This window comes from Theobroma cacao, chromosome 5 (genome assembly GCF_053813885.1).
Source record: "Theobroma cacao isolate CCN51 chromosome 5, ASM5381388v1, whole genome shotgun sequence".
NCBI lineage: Eukaryota > Viridiplantae > Streptophyta > Magnoliopsida > Malvales > Malvaceae > Theobroma > Theobroma cacao.
Window position 1 is genome coordinate 11063744 of NC_142643.1, and position 18917 is coordinate 11082660.

The 18917-nt window shown below is 32.5% G+C and overlaps 1 protein-coding gene across 2 annotated transcripts; it reads right to left on the bottom strand.

Annotated features, from left to right (window-relative positions):
* Window positions 1–459: 459 nt before the first annotated feature.
* On the bottom strand, window positions 460–4886 carry LOC18598461 (Sucrose-6F-phosphate phosphohydrolase family protein). Of its 2 annotated transcripts, none has more exons than XM_018122318.2 (10): window positions 4692–4886; window positions 4535–4570; window positions 4104–4185; window positions 3702–4001; window positions 3469–3570; window positions 3080–3274; window positions 2636–2926; window positions 1192–1378; window positions 880–926; window positions 460–788 (listed from the first exon to the last, which is right to left on the bottom strand). In XM_018122318.2, exons 3-10 carry the CDS (start codon window positions 4161–4163, stop codon window positions 693–695), a joined length of 1278 nt encoding a protein of 425 aa, XP_017977807.2. In that variant the 5' UTR covers window positions 4164–4185; window positions 4535–4570; window positions 4692–4886; the 3' UTR covers window positions 460–692. The 2 variants fall into 2 exon arrangements, with proteins under 2 accessions (XP_017977807.2, XP_017977808.2); XM_018122319.2 differs by having other exon boundaries at window positions 4687–4886.
* Window positions 4887–18917: the final 14031 nt, after the last annotated feature.

The window sequence follows — 18917 nt, forward strand, 5'->3', positions numbered from 1 at the left end:
ATATTTTCAACAATTTATATAAATAATAAAAAAATATTGAATTATCCTATAAAATATTTTACATAAAAAAATTCTCATCAAGTTATTTCACTTACCAAACCGATCCAGATCAGTTTTACATGAGGGTGAAACCCAAAAATATCATACCGATTACTTACGAAATTATTTGCTGCAGATCAAGAGGTCAAGGTTTCGAACCCGGTCGGGCCCTTTAGCTATTTTTTTTTAGATGGAAATACTGCTTAAGTGGGCTTGTGCTATAAGAGCTCATGATGAAAAGCGGCAAGTGGGCCCTCTTGTTCTTTCTTCCGGACTGTAATTGGTTTCCGTATTGATTGTTTCTTCCTCGAACTAAATTTTTGGATTATTTATTATTATTATTATTATTTTGCATTTTGTTACTATTTATCAAATTGTAAAAGTTGACATTGTACTATTTTATTATAACTGAGTAAATGATTAAAACGAACCTAAATTCATATAATCATTTACTATAAACTGCAAGAACATGGATAGTATCATAGTAAGATAGAGAACAAGAGACACCCAAGAAGATATAGAAGCCCCGGTATCTCAGTTTATCTCATCATAGTGCCATCTCCATTGTTGTATAAAAAAAGATTAGTAAAATTTGAATACATTTATTTCAATACAACTTTATACTGACTCTGGAGTCAAGATGTTGCAGAATACTAGAAAAACCAGGTTGAGTCATCCTTCTTTTCAAATCCTTCTAACCACTTCTGCTGCACGTTCACCCAAGTATACCCATCCGAAGCACTGGACCCCTGCAAACCCAAAATGCAATAATCTTAGAACATAATTATGTTAAGCAATCTTCAGGGACAAATTAAAATATTAAGATTTTACAATTCTTACCTTCGCATTTAGTATAATGGTGGTCACACAACTATACCGCTCGTCACCTACAAGAATTAGCAAGTCAATACAAAAGTGGAAACTCATGGGTAGTCACAGGAACATAAAGATAGAAATCAGTTGCTCTCAGGACCTTCCCAACTATACAAGGTAGAGCACATGCTTAAAAAAAACCATGCATCCTAGCACATGTTCATAATACTTGTTTTTGAATTGAACATACAATATCAGCATGCTTGCAAGAAAAGCTGTCTGCTAATGCAAAGACAATGACAAACTGATTTAGCCAATTTATTAAGAAAAAACTCTCACCGGATAACTCCCACTTATCAAACTTGACTTGCCATGTGCTTGTGCCAGTAGGTGTCGATAACACACTATCCACCCAGACCCGGAACTGTTTACCCTTTTGGTCTCCATGGCAACCTCTCAGTCTGTGTATGCATTCATGAAGAGTTCTCTCAACACCAGATGGAAAGACAAATACAGCAGTTGGATCCTGAAGAAAAGTAATAAAAATTTAAAGCATGACTAAGTAGTAAGCTTCAAAGACTCAAAATTAGATTTTATTCATATAAAAGGAAAAGGTAAAAGGAAAAATGAAACCAGTGTTTTCTTAGCAGATATGTTTGATTCAAGAAACAAACCAGTACAATTATTTGTTAAAATTCAAAAGGGGCTTGGTAGATCTATAACCACAAACTTGTCCAAGAATTGATTGCATGCACTCCAAATTGTAGACACACACCCATTGACAAATTCAAATCTTCAGTTGCGTGTATCATCTTACCAAAAATCAAGTTTTAGACATAATATTGCAGAAGAACAAATCTGTACACTTTTATCTATCTGTTTTCCTAATTACCTAGCATGCATACCCTACTCTACCATAACGTTTCCTACCCGCAGAGGCCTGGCTTTGTGCGTATTGGGATGGGGTAGGTGGGTTATGTTGTACAAATAATAATGATGGAAAACACAATGACAATAAAGAATTCCCTGTCTAAAATCATGTAGAAAAATGCGATGATGGAATGTTTTAAACATCTGATTCACTTGCATGCCTATCTACCATAAAGCTGATTCAATCCGTACAGAGATGGATTTTAAATCATGAAAGGTCTTACAAATCAAATTTCAAATGTGTAAAGAATTCTAGTTAGATCAAGAAATAGAAGCCAATGATGCACCAAACTAGAATAAACAACTGGAGGAAAGTTAGAGCAATAGCTAGAGCTGGCAAAGCTGAGCCGAACCAGAACCTGAATCAACCTGATTTGACCAGAAAAGTAAACAACCGAAACCCGCCAAACCTGAACACGAAATGACCCAAACCTAAATTGAACCAAACCCAAAATGACTCAAACCTGAACGACCAAAATTCGAACACCAAATAATTTGAACAACTTGAACCCAAAATGATTCAAGCCTGAATTAAACTGGACCCAAAATACACAAATCCGAAATGAACCAAATCTGAGATGATGCGAGCCCAAAACAACCCAAACCCAAATATGACTAGAATTTCCTTTGACTTGTAATGGCCTGACCCAAACCATTGAATTGTCACCTCTAGGCCAATAAACATTAATAATTCATCGATCAGAAGATGCAGATATAGTTACATAGTCATTGTCTTTGCTTCCATCTTTCCTAATAGTAAGAGGAATGTAAGATGTTGCCCAAATTCTGATGAACTGAAAACAACCATGACAAAAACATAACATTAAAAGTAAAGAAAGGCCGGTAAACATACACAAGAAGCTTTTAGACTTGCTATATATGCCTCACAGTTGTCAATCTCCCCTCGCCTCCATCTCTCATAGAACAAGTAAAATCTCACTACTTCATGACCAGGATTGACATTTTCCAGCTTACATTCGATAAAATCAGCAACATCTCTTGGAGAAGCGTTTGGACCGAGGTTAAAATGTCCAATGGCTTCTATGATCCCAGCTGCACACCTTTCTTTTGCATGGATTATATTAGGGTTACCTTTTGCATTTTCAGCATGCCATTGCAACAATTCTTCTTGGGCATTGCTAACCTGCAGAGGGGGGCGGGGGAGCGGGGGGGGGGGGGGGGGGGGGGGGGGGGGGGTGGTTGGGGAATTAATGAAACAGAAATAGCCACAAAGACTATTGTAATTTCTGATGGTCTAATAACTCTGGATTATTTAAAAAAGCAGAAGAATACCAACCATGACTCCATACACTTCTGGAATGCTGAAGAGTTCAGCATCATTTCCAGAATCACCACAGACAAGAGTATTACTAGGTGGTTTTCCCTCGGCCTTAAACTTCTTTAGTAAATATGCAAGAGCCTGTCCTTTGCCTGCACCTTGTGGTAATATATCCAAATCCATTCCTCCACTATAAATTATTTTAATGTCCAGCTGGCCCAGAATAAAACACAAGTTAATGATAAATAATATTAACATTCAATGAATATGCAACAATTAAGCAAGCAAGATGAAGAAGAAATAAATACAAATGTGATGTGATCTGATGTATATCTTTCAAAGTATATTTACTTGGCAAAAGTACATGATTGGGTGCAACATATCCTTGGTAGTAAGTTGAATCTTACCCCTCGCTTTTCCAAACACTCTGAAAGCTCCTTCATCACTGTCTGGGCCTTAGTCCTATCAACATAGAAGCTGACCTTGTGTGGTCGCTGCTCCGTTTCTGCCTGCATGATCCAACATGCTTGCATTTGTCAAGACCAGGTCCTATAATTCCAGATACATTCAAGACACTCTCAACAGAATAATAGTAAGATTTAGATATAATGTTGCAGTTGCTGATATATATTAACTATACCTGAAGAGTGAGCTCAGAAAACTTGCTTGTTTCATCAGTGACAATGTTCCTATCCCATTTCTGATTCAGAACTTCAACCCAACCATCATCCGGCACCATTGAGTTGCCATATGTTATCTCAGTTCCCACTGACATAATAGTTATATCGGGAGTCAACATGGGTTTCTCTTTCCTCAACTGTTTGTAGAGTGTGGGTGACCTCCCAGTGGAGAAAACCAGAAGAGAGTCATGACGATAATTCGACTCCCACAGTGCATTAAACCTAAGCAAAGACATGTTCTCAGCATCATGGTGATCAACCTGCAAAAATGAAGATCATCATATCAAATTAAGTAACCGCAGCACAAGCACAGGCATGACATTTTCTGAAAACGAAAGCAAATATTCAAGTTAAAAACATACCATTGTATGATCAAGATCAGATACTATCATAAGACGTGCCCCCATTGCAATCCGATTCATGCCTATTGTACCAATTAGAATCCTGTAACGTGATAAGCAATCACTACTTTGAATTGAGTTAGGGTTGTATGGAAAAAACGACTTTTCAAGATTATTGACAAAATGCCATAAGAAAAAAGAAAGATAATTCAATTCCTCGATAAGTTAGTAACAAGGTTTTTAAGACAAAGAAAAGCTAAACCAGTCTAAGTTATCGACAAATGCCACAAAAATATGGAAAAAGTTCCATTCACAGAAATAAACTGCTAATATTTGTTGTAATTACATTGCAAGAAAACAATCTAATCAAAAATCGATTCACACAATTGAAATTAAAAGTAAAATACTTCAATTAAACAAAGAAAAAAGAAATCTGAAAATTGATCAACTACCTGAATGGATCAAGTCGGAGCTTCTGAAAAGATCACCTGCGATCACATTAAGAATTCCGATTCCATTAAAAGTAAAAAAATAAATAAATAAAAAATAAAAGATTATTATAGTGAGTGAAGTAGCAGAAGAAAATGAAGCGAAAGAGAGTAACCTAACTGGAAAAGATTGAGAGGAAGGAGAGGAGAGCAGAAGAGAAGAGTTGGTGGTATTTCAAATATAAGCTAAGTGTGGGAGATATTGATTAGATGAAGATACGATGGAGAGGAATTGGATCCATATTCCTTGGCGCTTCTTTTGTGAAGAGAAAGCAAACAAAAATTAAAAACTGACGAAATTTGGGCACTGCTATTCTAACTGGTTTTTGGACGCTTGTTGGGCTTTTGTTCGAGGTGTGAAGGCCCTTCCCTTTTCACCTCACCGAAGGGCAGGGCCCACTTTGAATACGTGCCACGACTCGGGAATATATTTACTTAACTAAAAATAATTGGAACCAACTTTTAGCATATTCTTTGGTCGATACAAATTCTTTTCCTTTTCCTTTCATTTTTTTAAAATTAAATCTATAAATATTTTACATATTTCGTCCAAATTTTAAGATTAAATACTCTAACAAGTTTCTAAACTATATAAAAAAATTAATTAAGTTGTTATCTTTTTATACTATTCAATTAAATTATTATATTTTTATTTTAAATTAAATAAATCATGTTAATAATTATTCACTAATTTCCTTTAATCAAAATGACAATTCGTATTTTAACGTTGACATGTCATTTTGGATTATTACACTACCATGTGGCAAATGATGTGGTAGAAATGTTGTTGACTAAGACTTTATTTTTTTTCTTTTTTATATAGTCACATGTCTTAAATTTATTGGTTTAGGGATTAAAAAATTAAAATAACTTCATTAGTTTGGCAATCTAATTAACGGGTTCCTTCCTAGATCAACTTAGAGTTTAAAGTTGATCTAGAATAAGTTATTAATTTCAATTGATGTTAAAATATTAATTATGAAAATGAATAATAATACACATTCAAATTAGTTTGAATTAAAAACAATAGGGATGGCTCAATAATCTCAAAAGTCTAAAATTAAATATTCAAATAAGACTTTTTTATTGAAATTAAGAAAATGATGTTTTTTTCAATTGAAGTTAAGGAATAAAGAGCAAATGAAAAGAAAATTGGTAATTGACTATTATAAATTGAAAAAAAAAATAATTGGTTTTATATATAGAAAAAAAATACCTTTGAATATTATTAAATACATATTATCTTGATTGGGAATAGGAGAAATAGTTGAGAATTAGAAAAGTGATAAAAAATCGAAACTTATTAGGAATAATCAACCAAGTGAGAAAATATATAATTTTATTAATTATTTTTATTTTTACATTTTTTAATAGGAAGTGAGATAAATAGTTGAAATTTGATAAATATGTGAAAGTGACAAAAAAAAAAGATATTTATTAGACATATAAAAATAAATAAATAGTTTGATATAATTAATTATATTGTTATTATAAAATTACCAGACTTACAGAAATTTGAGACTTACCGCTCTTGTTTCAATGCCTTTTACCCTAAAACCGGCTCTGGTCATACAAAACCCATTTCATCAACAAAACGAACTATACCCAAGCATCCAAAATCAATTCAACTTCAACAAAAGCACACAACAACCAATCTAAGCAATCAAGAAGCTGTACTACAATTGTGATGGGTATTTGAAATTTGAGAAAATTGACATGGAGTTTTCATCTTTGTTTTTGAAGAAAAGAACTGAGACTCTTTTACGTAAACAAATAAACAAACACTTTTACCCGTTCTTGTACATGAAACTGAATATGCAAAGCCCATGAGGCAACTCGAGTGAAAGTTAAAAATCAGCTTCAAAATTGCTGCAACATTAACTACAACAAGGTATTGCCAAAATATTCTAGATGAGAAAAGGCAATACGGAGATATCTCACACCTTGCCCAATTCCTATCCACCAAAACGTCAGATTCTTTCTTTGAGGAAAAGCCCACAATTTACAGATTATTTTTTACTGCACTAGACAGTTATTCTCCTACAAAAGTAGAAACCCTTCCCTTGAATATTCGTCCCAAGTCGACAATTTCAGATTCTCTCATCTACTTATTTATGCACTGGCCATATCCCTGCTGTTGGTTAACAATCTCGAGTCGATTGAATAATATCAGCTCTGCCCGTATCAAGAACGTTCTTGCTCTAAAGAGAGAATGAAAGGCATGGGGGGAAGGAAGATAAAAACTAGAGAAGAATGCAGAGTATAAGGTGAAGAGGGAATAGATCTTATTTTTCTTTCTTTGCCAAAGAAATTGATTCAATTGTAGAAGGAAAGAGAAGACTGTGGTGGGCGATGAGAGACAAGAGAATTATGGAAAGGATCCCAGTTAATTTGGGAAGCAATTGATTTGATTGCTAAAACAATTAGGTTATTTTAATTTTTTTATTTTAAATTCTTAAATCAATGGTTTTAAAACATGTGATTGGGTAAAAAAAAAAAATTCTAAGTTGCAGTTAGTAACATTTTGCCACATCATCTACCACTCCTTAATGTAATAGTCCCCAATAACATATCAATCTATTACGTGGTAAATAATGTGATATTAAAATATTAATTGACACTTTGATTGATAACAGTTAGTTAATATTTAGTAATATGTACTTACTTCATCTAAAATAAAACTATATGAACTTAATTAAACGAAATAATAAAATAGGATCTTGATTATTTTTTTTAAAACAACACAATTTCAAAATTAAACTTGAGTTAGGTATTCATAAATGTAATGTGTGAGAGATTATGTAAGGACCAATGTGTCTTAAACTTTATACAATACTTTTATTGCCTTCAAACATTTGATTCCATAACAAATATTTACATCTATTACCAAAAAAAACTTGAGTTTAACTCATGTCTTTTTCAAATTAAAAAGAAAAAATATGTCATAGGATTGAGTTAATTGGTTATAAATTTAATATAAAACAATTTAATATTGTCAAATACGTCTACTGCTATACCATGTTAAATAAAAAGGCTTCAAGCAATCAATCAAACGCTATTAGATCCTTGCACCAACTGGGGAGGCATGTGGGTTTCAAGGTAAGTGTCACATTCCCCTAACATTAGGGATAAATTATTTTTCATTGTTGCCACCAACAGTTTACATGGTGTGTTGTTAGGACATGTATATATCCTCCGTGTATAAAAGAAGGAGCATGTTTTGTTATATCGGTTAGCTCAATAAAAATGATGAAGGAATATCCAAAGGGGGGTGAATTAGATTTCAAAAATTCCTTATTAGCATTATTCTTATTTTCTAATGACAAAATTGAATGAAATTAATAAGCTTTAAAAATTAATAAAAAATGTTTTTGAATTGAAGAAAATCCTTAAAGATGTTTTGAAATTGAGCTTAAGAGAAAGATATATTGAAAGGCTAAGATTGATTGAATATGGTTTGAATGTGAATGATCATAATTTAGACTTTTCTTTTCTTTAATTTTTAGGTACCTGGTGGTTGTATGTGAAGAACCCAAAATTTGAAAATTGTTTCTTTTAATCCAGAAATTGAAAAGACTTTTCGAATACTTTGAAGGAAAATAAAAAGCTTTCTACTCCAAGTAAAACAATGGTTGATCAACAAGAGGAATAGATCAAGCCTTTGAGGGATTATATTGTCCCATGAGTACAAAATCTCCACTCCAGTATCCTCCTATTCAAGCCAACAACTACGAAATTAAGCCATCAATCATGTGATATTTCTTATGATGAACTCCAAAATGAGTATGATTGTTTATATGCTGAATTTAAAAAAACTTGCATTGAAATATAAAGCCATGAGAAAGAAAGCTTTGGCATTAGATGATAAACTTCAAAAACTCAAGCATGATTTTAATTGTTATGCTGATCAAAGAAACAATTTTCAAATAGAACTTAAGCATTCCAAAATAGATTTTGAAATTTTGAAGTTGGAATTAGAAAATAAAAATTTAAAGTTACAAAGAGTTGTAGATGAAAATATTGCATTTAAAGTTTTAATGGCAAAAAACTCAAAATTAAAATTAAAAAATGAAGAGAAACCAAAAAGAAATGCAATGTTTAGAAAAAAAAGTAATGCTTTTTCACAACACTGTTATGTGTGTAGTAAGAAGGGTCACTTATCTTATAACTGTTATCATTATGAAAGTAGTCTTCCCAAAACCAAATTAGTTTGAGTGCCTAAAGGATCCAAGGTGTTAGCTAACCCCCAAAAACCCATCAAAGTATGGGTACCTTTAAAGAAAAACTAAAAATCTATTTAGTAGGTTGAGCAAGGGGAAAAGGATAAAAGTTTTGAACCTTAACCAAAGGAAATATAGTCTTGGTATTTCAACAATGGTTGCTTAAGACACATGACCAGCAATGAGAAACTATTCACAAAGCTTGATAGGAAGAAGAATGGCGGTGTTTCCTTTGGTGATGACTCTAAAAGTATTATCTAAGAAATTAGAACCATTGGTAACATCTCTCAAACTCAAATCAAGCATGGCTTATTTGTCAAAGGTCTAAGGCATAACCTTTTAAGCTTTGTGATAGAGGCTTTAGAGTATGCTTTAATTCCTATGGATGTCAAGTGATTGATATTAATACTAACGAAGTAGCATTCATTGGTAAAATAATTAAGAACATGTATGTCATCTTTTCTTGATGGAAATTGAGTCTAGTGAATCATGTTTTATTGCCAATGATGTGTGTGATAGTTGGTTGTAATATGAAAGATTAGGACATGCTAGTATGCAGACCCTATCAAAACTCTTAAGAAAAAACCTAGTCATTGGACTCCCAAAGATATTCTTTAAAAATGACAAGGTTTGTGATGCATGTCAATTTGGGAAACAGGTTAAGAGCTCATTTAAATCTTAGAAAATCATATCAACTTCTAGACCTCTTGAACTATTACATGTTGACTTGTTTTGACCAATCACTGTTGCTAGTCTAAAGGCAAGTCATATGGCTTTGTTATTGTATATGACTACTCTAGATATGTATAGGTGTATTTCCTTACACACAAAGATGACGTATTGCCAACTTTTGTTAAACATTGCAAAAGAGTTCAAAATGAAAAACGTCTTACCATTATTAGTGTTAGAAGTGACCATGGTGGTGAATTTGAAGGTGACAATTTTGAAATCTTTTGTAATGAAAATGGTTTTGATCGCAACTTTTCAACTCTTAGAACTCCACAATACAATGGAGTTGTTGAAAGAAAAAATAAGACTTTAAAAGAAATGGCAAGAACAATACTTTGTGAAAACAACTTGCCTAAGTACTTTTAGGCTAAAGCTGTGAACACTGCAGCTTACATTTTGAATGGAGTTTTCATTAGAGCCATGATTTTTAAAACCCTTATGAGCCTTACAAAGGAAGAAAACCAAACATTTCTCAACTTAAGGAGTTTTAGATGCAAATGTTTTGCTTTGAATAATGGAAAACACATTTTGGAAAAATTTGATGCTAGAAGTGATAAGGCCATTTTTTTAGGATGTGCATTGAATTCTAAAGCATATAGAGTGTTTAACAAAAGAACTCTAGTTATAGAAGAGTCAGTTCATGTTGTATTTGATAAGACTAATGCTACATAAATAAAAGAAATGTTTGATGATGATGATGTGCATGACATTGAGAAGATGATGGAGAAAATGATCTTAGACAACAAAGAAGATGATGGAGAGAGCTCAAAAGTGAAAAATGAGGAAGAACCACCACTTGAGAACCTATAAAGAATGGAAGAATAGCACAACGATTTTTCTAGAAGCTAGAGGTTTGTAAGAGATCATCTTCAAAAGTAAATCATTGATGATCCTTTAAAATGTGTTAAAACTAGAAGACGATTAAGAGAAAATTGTGAATATCTTGCATTCATATCATAAGTTAAACCAAAAAACTTTGAGGAAGCTTAAAAAGAAGAGAGTTGGATGCTTGCCATGCAAGAGGAACTTAGCCAATTTGAAAGGAACAAAGTTTGGACCTTAGTTCTAAGGCTAACCAACCATCCAATTGCTGGTATATTTAAAAACAAAATGGATGAGTTAGGAAATGTGGTAAGAAACAAAGCAAGGTTAGTTGTTCAAGGCTACAATCAAGAAAAAGGTATAAATTATGATGAAACATTTGCCCTTATAGCTAGATTAGAAGCTGTTAGACTTTCACTTGCCTATGCATGCTTTATGAATTTTAAATTGTTTCATATGGATGTGAAGAGTGCATTCCATAATGGCTTTATACAATAAGAAGTGTATGCTGAACGACCATTTGGTTTTGAGGTCTTTGATAAAATTGATCATATGTATAAATTGCATAAAGCCTTATATGGTTTGAAAGAAGCTCCTAGAACTTGGTATGAAAAACTTTCAAACTTTTTAATTGAAAAAGGATATTCTAGGGGGAGTGTAGATAATACTCTATTCATTAAGAAAAATGAAACTAATTTGATTATAGTTCAAATATATGTTGATGATATTGTGTTTGGTGTTACTAATGAAAGGTTGTGTAAGAATTTTGCTAAAGAAATGTAGGGTGAATTTGAGATGAGTATGATGGAAGAGTTGAAATTATTCCTTGGTCTACAAATCAAGTAATGTACAGAAGGAATATTCATCAACCAAGAAAAATATACCAAAGAAATGTTGAAGAAATTTGATGGGATGAATATGAAATCAATTGGAAATCCAATGAGCCCTTCCACAAAGCTTGACAAAAATGATAAAGGAAAAGATGTGGACCAAAAACTCTACAGAGGTATGATTGGCTCACTTTGTTATTTAACTATAAGTAGACCTAATATATTGTTTAATGTTTACCTATGTGCAAGATTCTAATCGTGTCCCAAGGAATCACACTTAACTGTAGTGAAGAGAATTTTTAGATATCTTATGGATACTCAAAGCTTAAGACTATGGTATCTAAAAGGATCATCTTTTAATCTTCTTGGCTATTCTGTTGTTGATTTTACTAGAAGCAAAATTGATCGGAAAAGTGATAACGACACTTGCCAATTCCTTGGAAACATACTTGTGTCTTGGTCTTGCAAGAAACAAAATTCTAATCCTTTATCAATTGTTGAAGCTGAATATATCTCAGTAGGTAGTTGTTGTGCACAAATACTGTGGATTATGCAACAACTAAATGATTTTGGAATGACTATGCATAAAGTCCTTATATATTGTGACAACATGAGTCTTATAAATATCACCAAGAATATTGTTGAACATTCTAAAGCTAAGCACATTGAAATTAAACATCCTTTTATCAAAGATCATGTGCTTAAGGGAGATATTAAAATAGCATTTGTAGATACCTTGCATCAATTGGCCAATATTTTCACAAAACCATTGAATGAAGATCAATTTTATAGAATTAGGAAATAATTAGGAATGCTAGACATTAATGAAGTTTGACTAAACTGAATTGCTCGTGTTTTTGATGATATATCACATGATGATTGTGTTTCCTTCTTGGTTTAATTGACAAGAAAATGTTTCGATTAGTTAAAGGGAACTTAAAAGGAAGATAAGATTCATAGTAGTTAGTTAAGGACTTCCCTAACTAATTAAAACAAATTCTATGTTAGGTAATTAATCTATGTCAATGAGGTATTAATCAGTTAAAAGCTCCTTTAACAAATTAATGCAGGCCTTGTACTATAGACAAAAATACTCTAATCAATTAAGGGTCACTCAACTGGTTAGAGCACCTAGGTTAATGGGAAAAATGATGTGCAAGAAAATTTATAAAAAAAAAAGGAGCGAGAGGTACGAGAAACCTCCCACTCAAAACGCGAGTTAACTAGTTATTAAATCTCTTCCCAAAAACTTTTCAGTTTCTTAAAAAAGCCACTTACTAGAAAATCAAAACCCTCAAACATCTTGACTTTCTAAAATCCAATCATCTCTTCCTCAACTCTCTAAAACTCAAGAAACCTTGAGTCTTCAACGTCGGCAAAAACCCATGGCTAGAACTTCTCTCACTCATAAGGTTATAGACAAAGAGAAAGAGAAGAGGGTAGATGATGATTCCTCTCCTCTTCCACCAATGAAAAAGAGAAAAATCACTCAAGGCCTTTCAACCAAGACAAAAGGGAAGGACAGAGGAAAATGTTAGCAAAAATTAAAAAGTTTATTGCAGTAGGGTTTCTATCGAGAAAGGTAACATCTCAAACTCTCGATTTAGAAGTAAATCTTTTTTCATTAATCCTACACTTTACTTTTTTTTTCCTTTTTGATACAACAAAAAGGGGAAGAAATATAGTGGGTAAATTTACGCTTAAATTTTCATTTATGTTGGTTGGATTTTTCAAAAGTTCTTTTAAACATAAATGCAAATCTTTTTGAAAAAGCACAAATTCAAGGGGAGCTTTACTTTAGAAAATTATTTTGAAATCTTGACCATATTTTTAAGGGGGGTTTTTCTTCAATGAGTAAATTTAACTCTTAATTTTGACATATCAAAAAAAGGGAAATTGTTAGCTTTATTCTTGTTTTGACATGACAAAATTGATTAAACTCAATGAACTTTGAAAATGAATGAAAGATATTTTTAAATATAAAGCAAATCCTCAAAGGATTGTTAAAGCTAAATTTAAAGAGAAAATATATTGAAATGCTTTGATTGTTTGAACATGTTTTCAATATGGATGATCATATTTTTTTACTTACAGAAATATCACTTAATTTTCTCAAAGGTCTTTTATTTTCCAAATTAAATGTGCCAACCTAAGAATCAAGTTTTCAAAGGAAATGACTTCATTCTTAAATGAAAAGAAAGCAAAATCTATCTCTTTAAGTACAAGAAGAATCGATTATGGAGATGAATAAGTTAATTCTCAAGCAAATATCAACACTGAAGAATTGATTCTGGGAAAGGAATAAGTTGGTTCTGGAAGAACAAATGCTTCGCGATTTGTGAAAAATTGACACTTCATAGACAAAAAATTGATTTTAGATAGACAAAATGCAAAAGGTGAAAAGCAAAAAAGAAAGAATCAATTCCACATGGAGAAAAAGTTGGTTCTTGAAGCACCAAAAGTACAAATAAGAACTTTGGTGACCAAGAAAGACATGGCACAATTGGACAAAAGTGGAGCAGCAAAAATCAAGCTTCAATTCAAATTTTGACACTAGACCACAGTAAAGAACCGACACCTTGAGGCAAAAGAATCGATTCTCCAAGATTGCAAAGGTGTCACCTTTGAGCCTAGTTGTAAAAGAATTAACATCTCAAAATAGAAAAATTGATTCTTCAAAGATAGAAAGCTATAGACTTTGTGAAGAAACGACAACTCAATAACAAAGGATCGATTCTATAGTTGCGATAGAATTTTACAATTTGGATGAAACGTACAAGAAATGATTCAAAACTCACTCGAACGAGCAAAAAAACTTAAAGGTTATAAATATCTATCTTGAGGATGTTTAAGAAAGGAGAAAAGAGGATTTTGAAAGATTTTGAATCATCTTGGATAATGAAAATAGTGAAAAAACAAGAAAAACAACTATGAGCAAAAAGTTCTCATTTTTAAGCAAGCAAAGAGCCTAAAGTTCACATCTTTATTCTTCAACTAATCCTTTTTGAGCTTAGACCTTCCTTGATCATCCATATTTTTATGAAAGCTCTCACGTTTCTAAACCTAAACTTTTTATTAACCTTTCTAGAGGTTTTTAGTTGGTAATTTATAAGAATTCATTATTGTATTGGTTGTACCTCTAAGCAAAAGGTATAAAAGTTTTTCCTGATCCTTTAAAAGGCTTCATCTTATATAAAGGTTATGTTTTAACCTAAAAAGGACAATGTTTTGGTAGAGGTTACGCTTGATCCTACTGTTGGGATTTGACCTCATGCTCAAATATGAAAATAATCAATAAATTAAAAAATATAACACAGTAGAATTATAAACTGGCATTTAATCAGAGAAATAGGAAAATCCAACAAGATCAAAGTTTGTACTTTTCATGTAATTTTCAAACTAATTATGAACATTCATAAGTTTAAAAGCTACACACCTTGCTCTAAATATCGCAATCAAGAGCCAATTAAATAAAAAACGCTCGCGATGGAGCAAGAAACCCCGAAAAGAGAATAAGATGGTCTAAATGCCTATGACTAAAATCTTTACTTCTTCACCTTTAGGATTTGCCAAATCTTTAGCTACCCAAATGTTTAGCCTTTAATAGTAATCCACATAGTGATTGAATAAAACCTTATCAAAGGTAGGATTTTACTTGTGCTAGCAAGTTTTGTTTCTAAAACAAAAAGATCAAAAATTCTTACTGAATTTTATTTTTGTCAGACAAAGAAAATTATTTGTCTTTTCTTATTTTATGACATGGTTGAGAAGTGGTTGGAGGCTTAGAGTTTTAGTTTGCTAACATAACATATTTATATAGTCAAACTAAGTTGTGCCCCTAGATACAATAGTTTTATTTTAATTCAGTTAAGTCCTTGTGAACTTAATTAATTTTTCACTTTATTTTGGTCTATTCCAATTTAGTCCAACTTAATTGATTATCCTTATTTAATCTCACTCATGTCACTTCATGTGTGTGACCCATTAGGTTTCTAACGTGTTGGAAATAAATATAAATTCTAATCAAATATCAATTTGATAATTGATTTATATTTATAGATCATGAGCAGTATCTAGCAATATATCAAGACCACCCAAATGTTAAAGAGTCAATTAAAGAATTTGACAAAGCCTTTTAGTGATAAGCCTTTCAGTGCAATATGGTCCTTTCATCAAATATCTCGGATATGTCATAAAGCATGGCTCAATGTCTACTTAGAACATTCCATATTAGTTCTCATAATTCATGACTAACCTTATGAATTTAGGAAACTAACTTTCCTCAAATTCATCATGTTTTGGCCAAACACTTTATACAAGTCAATCAAGAATTAAGAACAAGTAAGATATATCACTTCATATCACTTGGGGTGATGAATCCTCTCTTGACCAATTATTCACCTTCGTATGCTTCATGGCTTACCCAAAAACACTTTATTTAGGCATCTGGTCGCCTCCAGACTTATAGGGGTGAAATCAAAGTATGTCATTCCCCATACAAGATGACTTGGTGTCTCAAGTCTAAGGACTAGTTACACGACTATCACATGAGAACATATTCCATAAACACTTAAGTGAAATACCAAATGGAGTTCTTATAGCAAGTCATAATGAGTGAACTTGTTCTTTAACAAGCACCTACATGTTATCTTGAAGTATCCCATATATTTCAATCTATGGGATCGATTGCTTACTGCCCAAGTACGAAGGCTTAACATGTATCAGTTTTTGAGCATTGTCAATACCCTGTCTTGACAATACAATGACCAGGAACAATTTTAAGAACATGTCTTTGATGCATAGTGATCTCATAATTGTAACAACTTTACAATTCTCTTGCAAGGCCTTTATGTTCCATGGGCTTCATCCAATTAGTACTTAATAACTCCTTATTATTGCACTAACATGAAGAAAAACCTCTATCACATATAGTTATATGATTAAGTATGCATTAAATGACAATCTATATTTCTTGACCAATCCAATTGGCTCAAGGGCATATACCAACACCTACAAGAGACAAGTTGTGATACCCCGTACCCTCGTATAGTAGTCAACATAACCGTGTCGATAAGACAAAGGGCTAATTAACTTGGATTTAAGTGTCAAAAAGCGATGGCAGGTGAAAGGAATATTCTACAGTAAAATATTTCACACACGAAGAAATAATAATTAAATAATAATATTTTCATTGAGGATGAATTAGCGAGATGAAAAGTGTTTCAGAAGTGAATCGGGGCATAATAAGACATTTTGGGTTCCAAAGAGATAAGTGAAAAATCTTGGAATAAAATAATATTTTATTAATAAATGATTATTGAGGCACTTAGAACTTAATGAGCTTATTGACAAATGAAGCTCGATAAATGTGATTGTTACTATGTCGTAGACATATGGAAGAATAGAGACATGATGGCTTCATTGTTGAATTGTGTTCCCTCCAAGTAATGAATTCCAGACGTTGACTTGACTTGAGGTTGAGTGGGTCCTGTTACCATGTGACTATGTTTGTGTGCATATAGGGATGGTGGTGAGCAAGGGCTGTGGTTTAGTCTCACTTGTGATTTCCACCTACAGTGCCGTGATGTCAGCACGCCGAGAATTTACTCTAGGCATTGCTACCGATGAGAGATTACTCAATCGATGTTGACCGTCAAGAGATTACTCCAATCAATGATATGATACCGCCTATTGGGAGATTACTCCGAGTGATGCCGACCGTTGAGAGATTACTCTGATTGATGATATGATTTTTCGTTAGCTACTTCAATGTTAGGCGGGATTTGATTCTCTACCCGTTGCTTTGGCACATGCATGACTTTTGTTCCGCTGGTGGCTTTGCCCTATGCGTGATTTGTTTCTCTGTCAGTTGGCCATCATGAGTGATTTGACTATGTCTAGGGGAGGACCATTCGCTGATCTGACATGATGTGAATTGATTTGTATACGATGTGTGATAGCCTTGGAAAGGCTTAGATAAACACGATATGAATCAATACGATACTCTGACAACTAGAGTGTGCCGTGGAGAATGATGTGACTAACTTTGATTTAGCTTCTAGAGTAAGCCTAATGATCTATGTGAAGATCTTTGAGGATGTTGGGGATAATGATATACTCTCATATTGGAGACTTAGGGATATTAATATGCCTTCTATTCGAAGATGTTTGCTAGATTTTTGTCGATGCATTGGGAGTCCAATATTTATTATGTGTCCAATTTATGTATATGATTTTGATTATGAGCACCACTCATGAGTATTATAGTATTCACTCATTTTGTACCATGTGCAGAAAAATAGGGTCAAGTCCACATTAGCTTCCACACTCTAAATTGTAAGTTTATAAGGAAATGTATTCTGGATATTGTAGGCACTAAGTGCCATGTAATACCATGTACTAAGGGTTATTATGTATGAACTTGCCTTGAATGGTCAATGTGTGACCTTATGATGATTGTATGAATCATGTCCTAGGGATGGTGTACTATGTTGAACTTGAACGCTATTTATGAATATTCGGTTATGAAATCCCTTGGCTCAATGTTATATGATTATCAATCCTAAGGCTTACTTGGGTCTCGCGAGCTTTGCCTACTGGACTCGTGCACTGGTCACAAATCCACGGGGTTGGGTTAGGTTGTGACACAAAAAGCGGGAGAATATTGTGAGTAAATTTGCAAAGCTTAACTTTTCATTATGGCTAGATTTTTCAAAAATGATTTCAAAAGTGCTTTTAAATTCAAATATAAATCTTTTTGAAAAAGCACAAATTCAGGGGAGTTTTACATGAGAAAATTGTTTTGAAATCTTGAGCAGAATTTCATAAGGAATTTTCTTCAATAAGCAAATTTAACTCTTAATTTTGTCATATCAAAATGGGCGAGGTTGTTAGCTTTGTTCTTATTTTGAAATGAAAAAAATTGATTGAACTTAATGAGCTTTGAAAATGAATAAAAAATGTTTTTGAATATCAAGAAAATCGTCAAAGATTTTTTGAAGGTAAACTTAAGAAAAAGATATATTGAAAGGCTAAGATTAATTGAACATGCTTTGAACATAAATGATCATGCCCTTGAACTTAAAAAAATGTCTCTTAGTTTTTCTAAAGATTTCTTATTTTCAAATTCAAAGTGCTAGCTTAAGAATCAAATTCTTAGAAGAAAGACTTGATTCTTAAATGAGAAGAAAGAAAAATTTATTTCTTTATCACAAGAAGAATCGAATCTAAATAAAGGAGAAATTACTTCTTAAACAGACATGAACAATGAAGAATTGATTTTGAGAAAAGAAGAAGTTGGTTCTTGAAAGACAGAAACTTCAGGATTTGTGAAGAACCGACACTGTATCGAAAAAATTGATTCTAAAATGATAGAATGCAAAAGACTGTAATACCTTGTACCATCGTATAGAAACCAATATAACCTTATCGACAAGATGAAGGTTCAATTGACGTAAATTTAAGTGCCAAAGAGCAGTAATGGGTGAAAAGAATATTTTGAAATAAAATAATATTTTATTAATAAAATAATATTAAATAGTAATATTTTATCTATTGCTAAAATTAGTCATGAAGGAGGATTATATGACTAATCAGAGTGGGGGAGAATAAGAAGGGAAGGGTTTTAAAGGAAAAACAACATTAGTGGGACCCACGTGTCTTTATCAAATAAAGCTAACATGGGTAAGAATATATTTAAATATTATGGTGATACCGTGCTGAAGTGCGGATTTTATACTTTGTTTG

Bases quoted from the DNA above. Each gene is read 5' to 3' on its own strand.
- LOC18598461 (XM_018122318.2), bottom strand. From the start codon at position 4,163: ATGAATCGGATTGCAATGGGGGCACGTCTTATGATAGTATCTGATCTT. The intron at 3,571-3,701 runs GTATAGTTAATA...TGGATCATGCAG, and splicing joins TTTCTGAGCTCACTCTTCAG to GCAGAAACGGAGCAGCGACC. The intron at 789-879 runs GTAAGAATTGTA...TTGGGTTTGCAG, and splicing joins CCATTATACTAAATGCGAAG to GGGTCCAGTGCTTCGGATGG.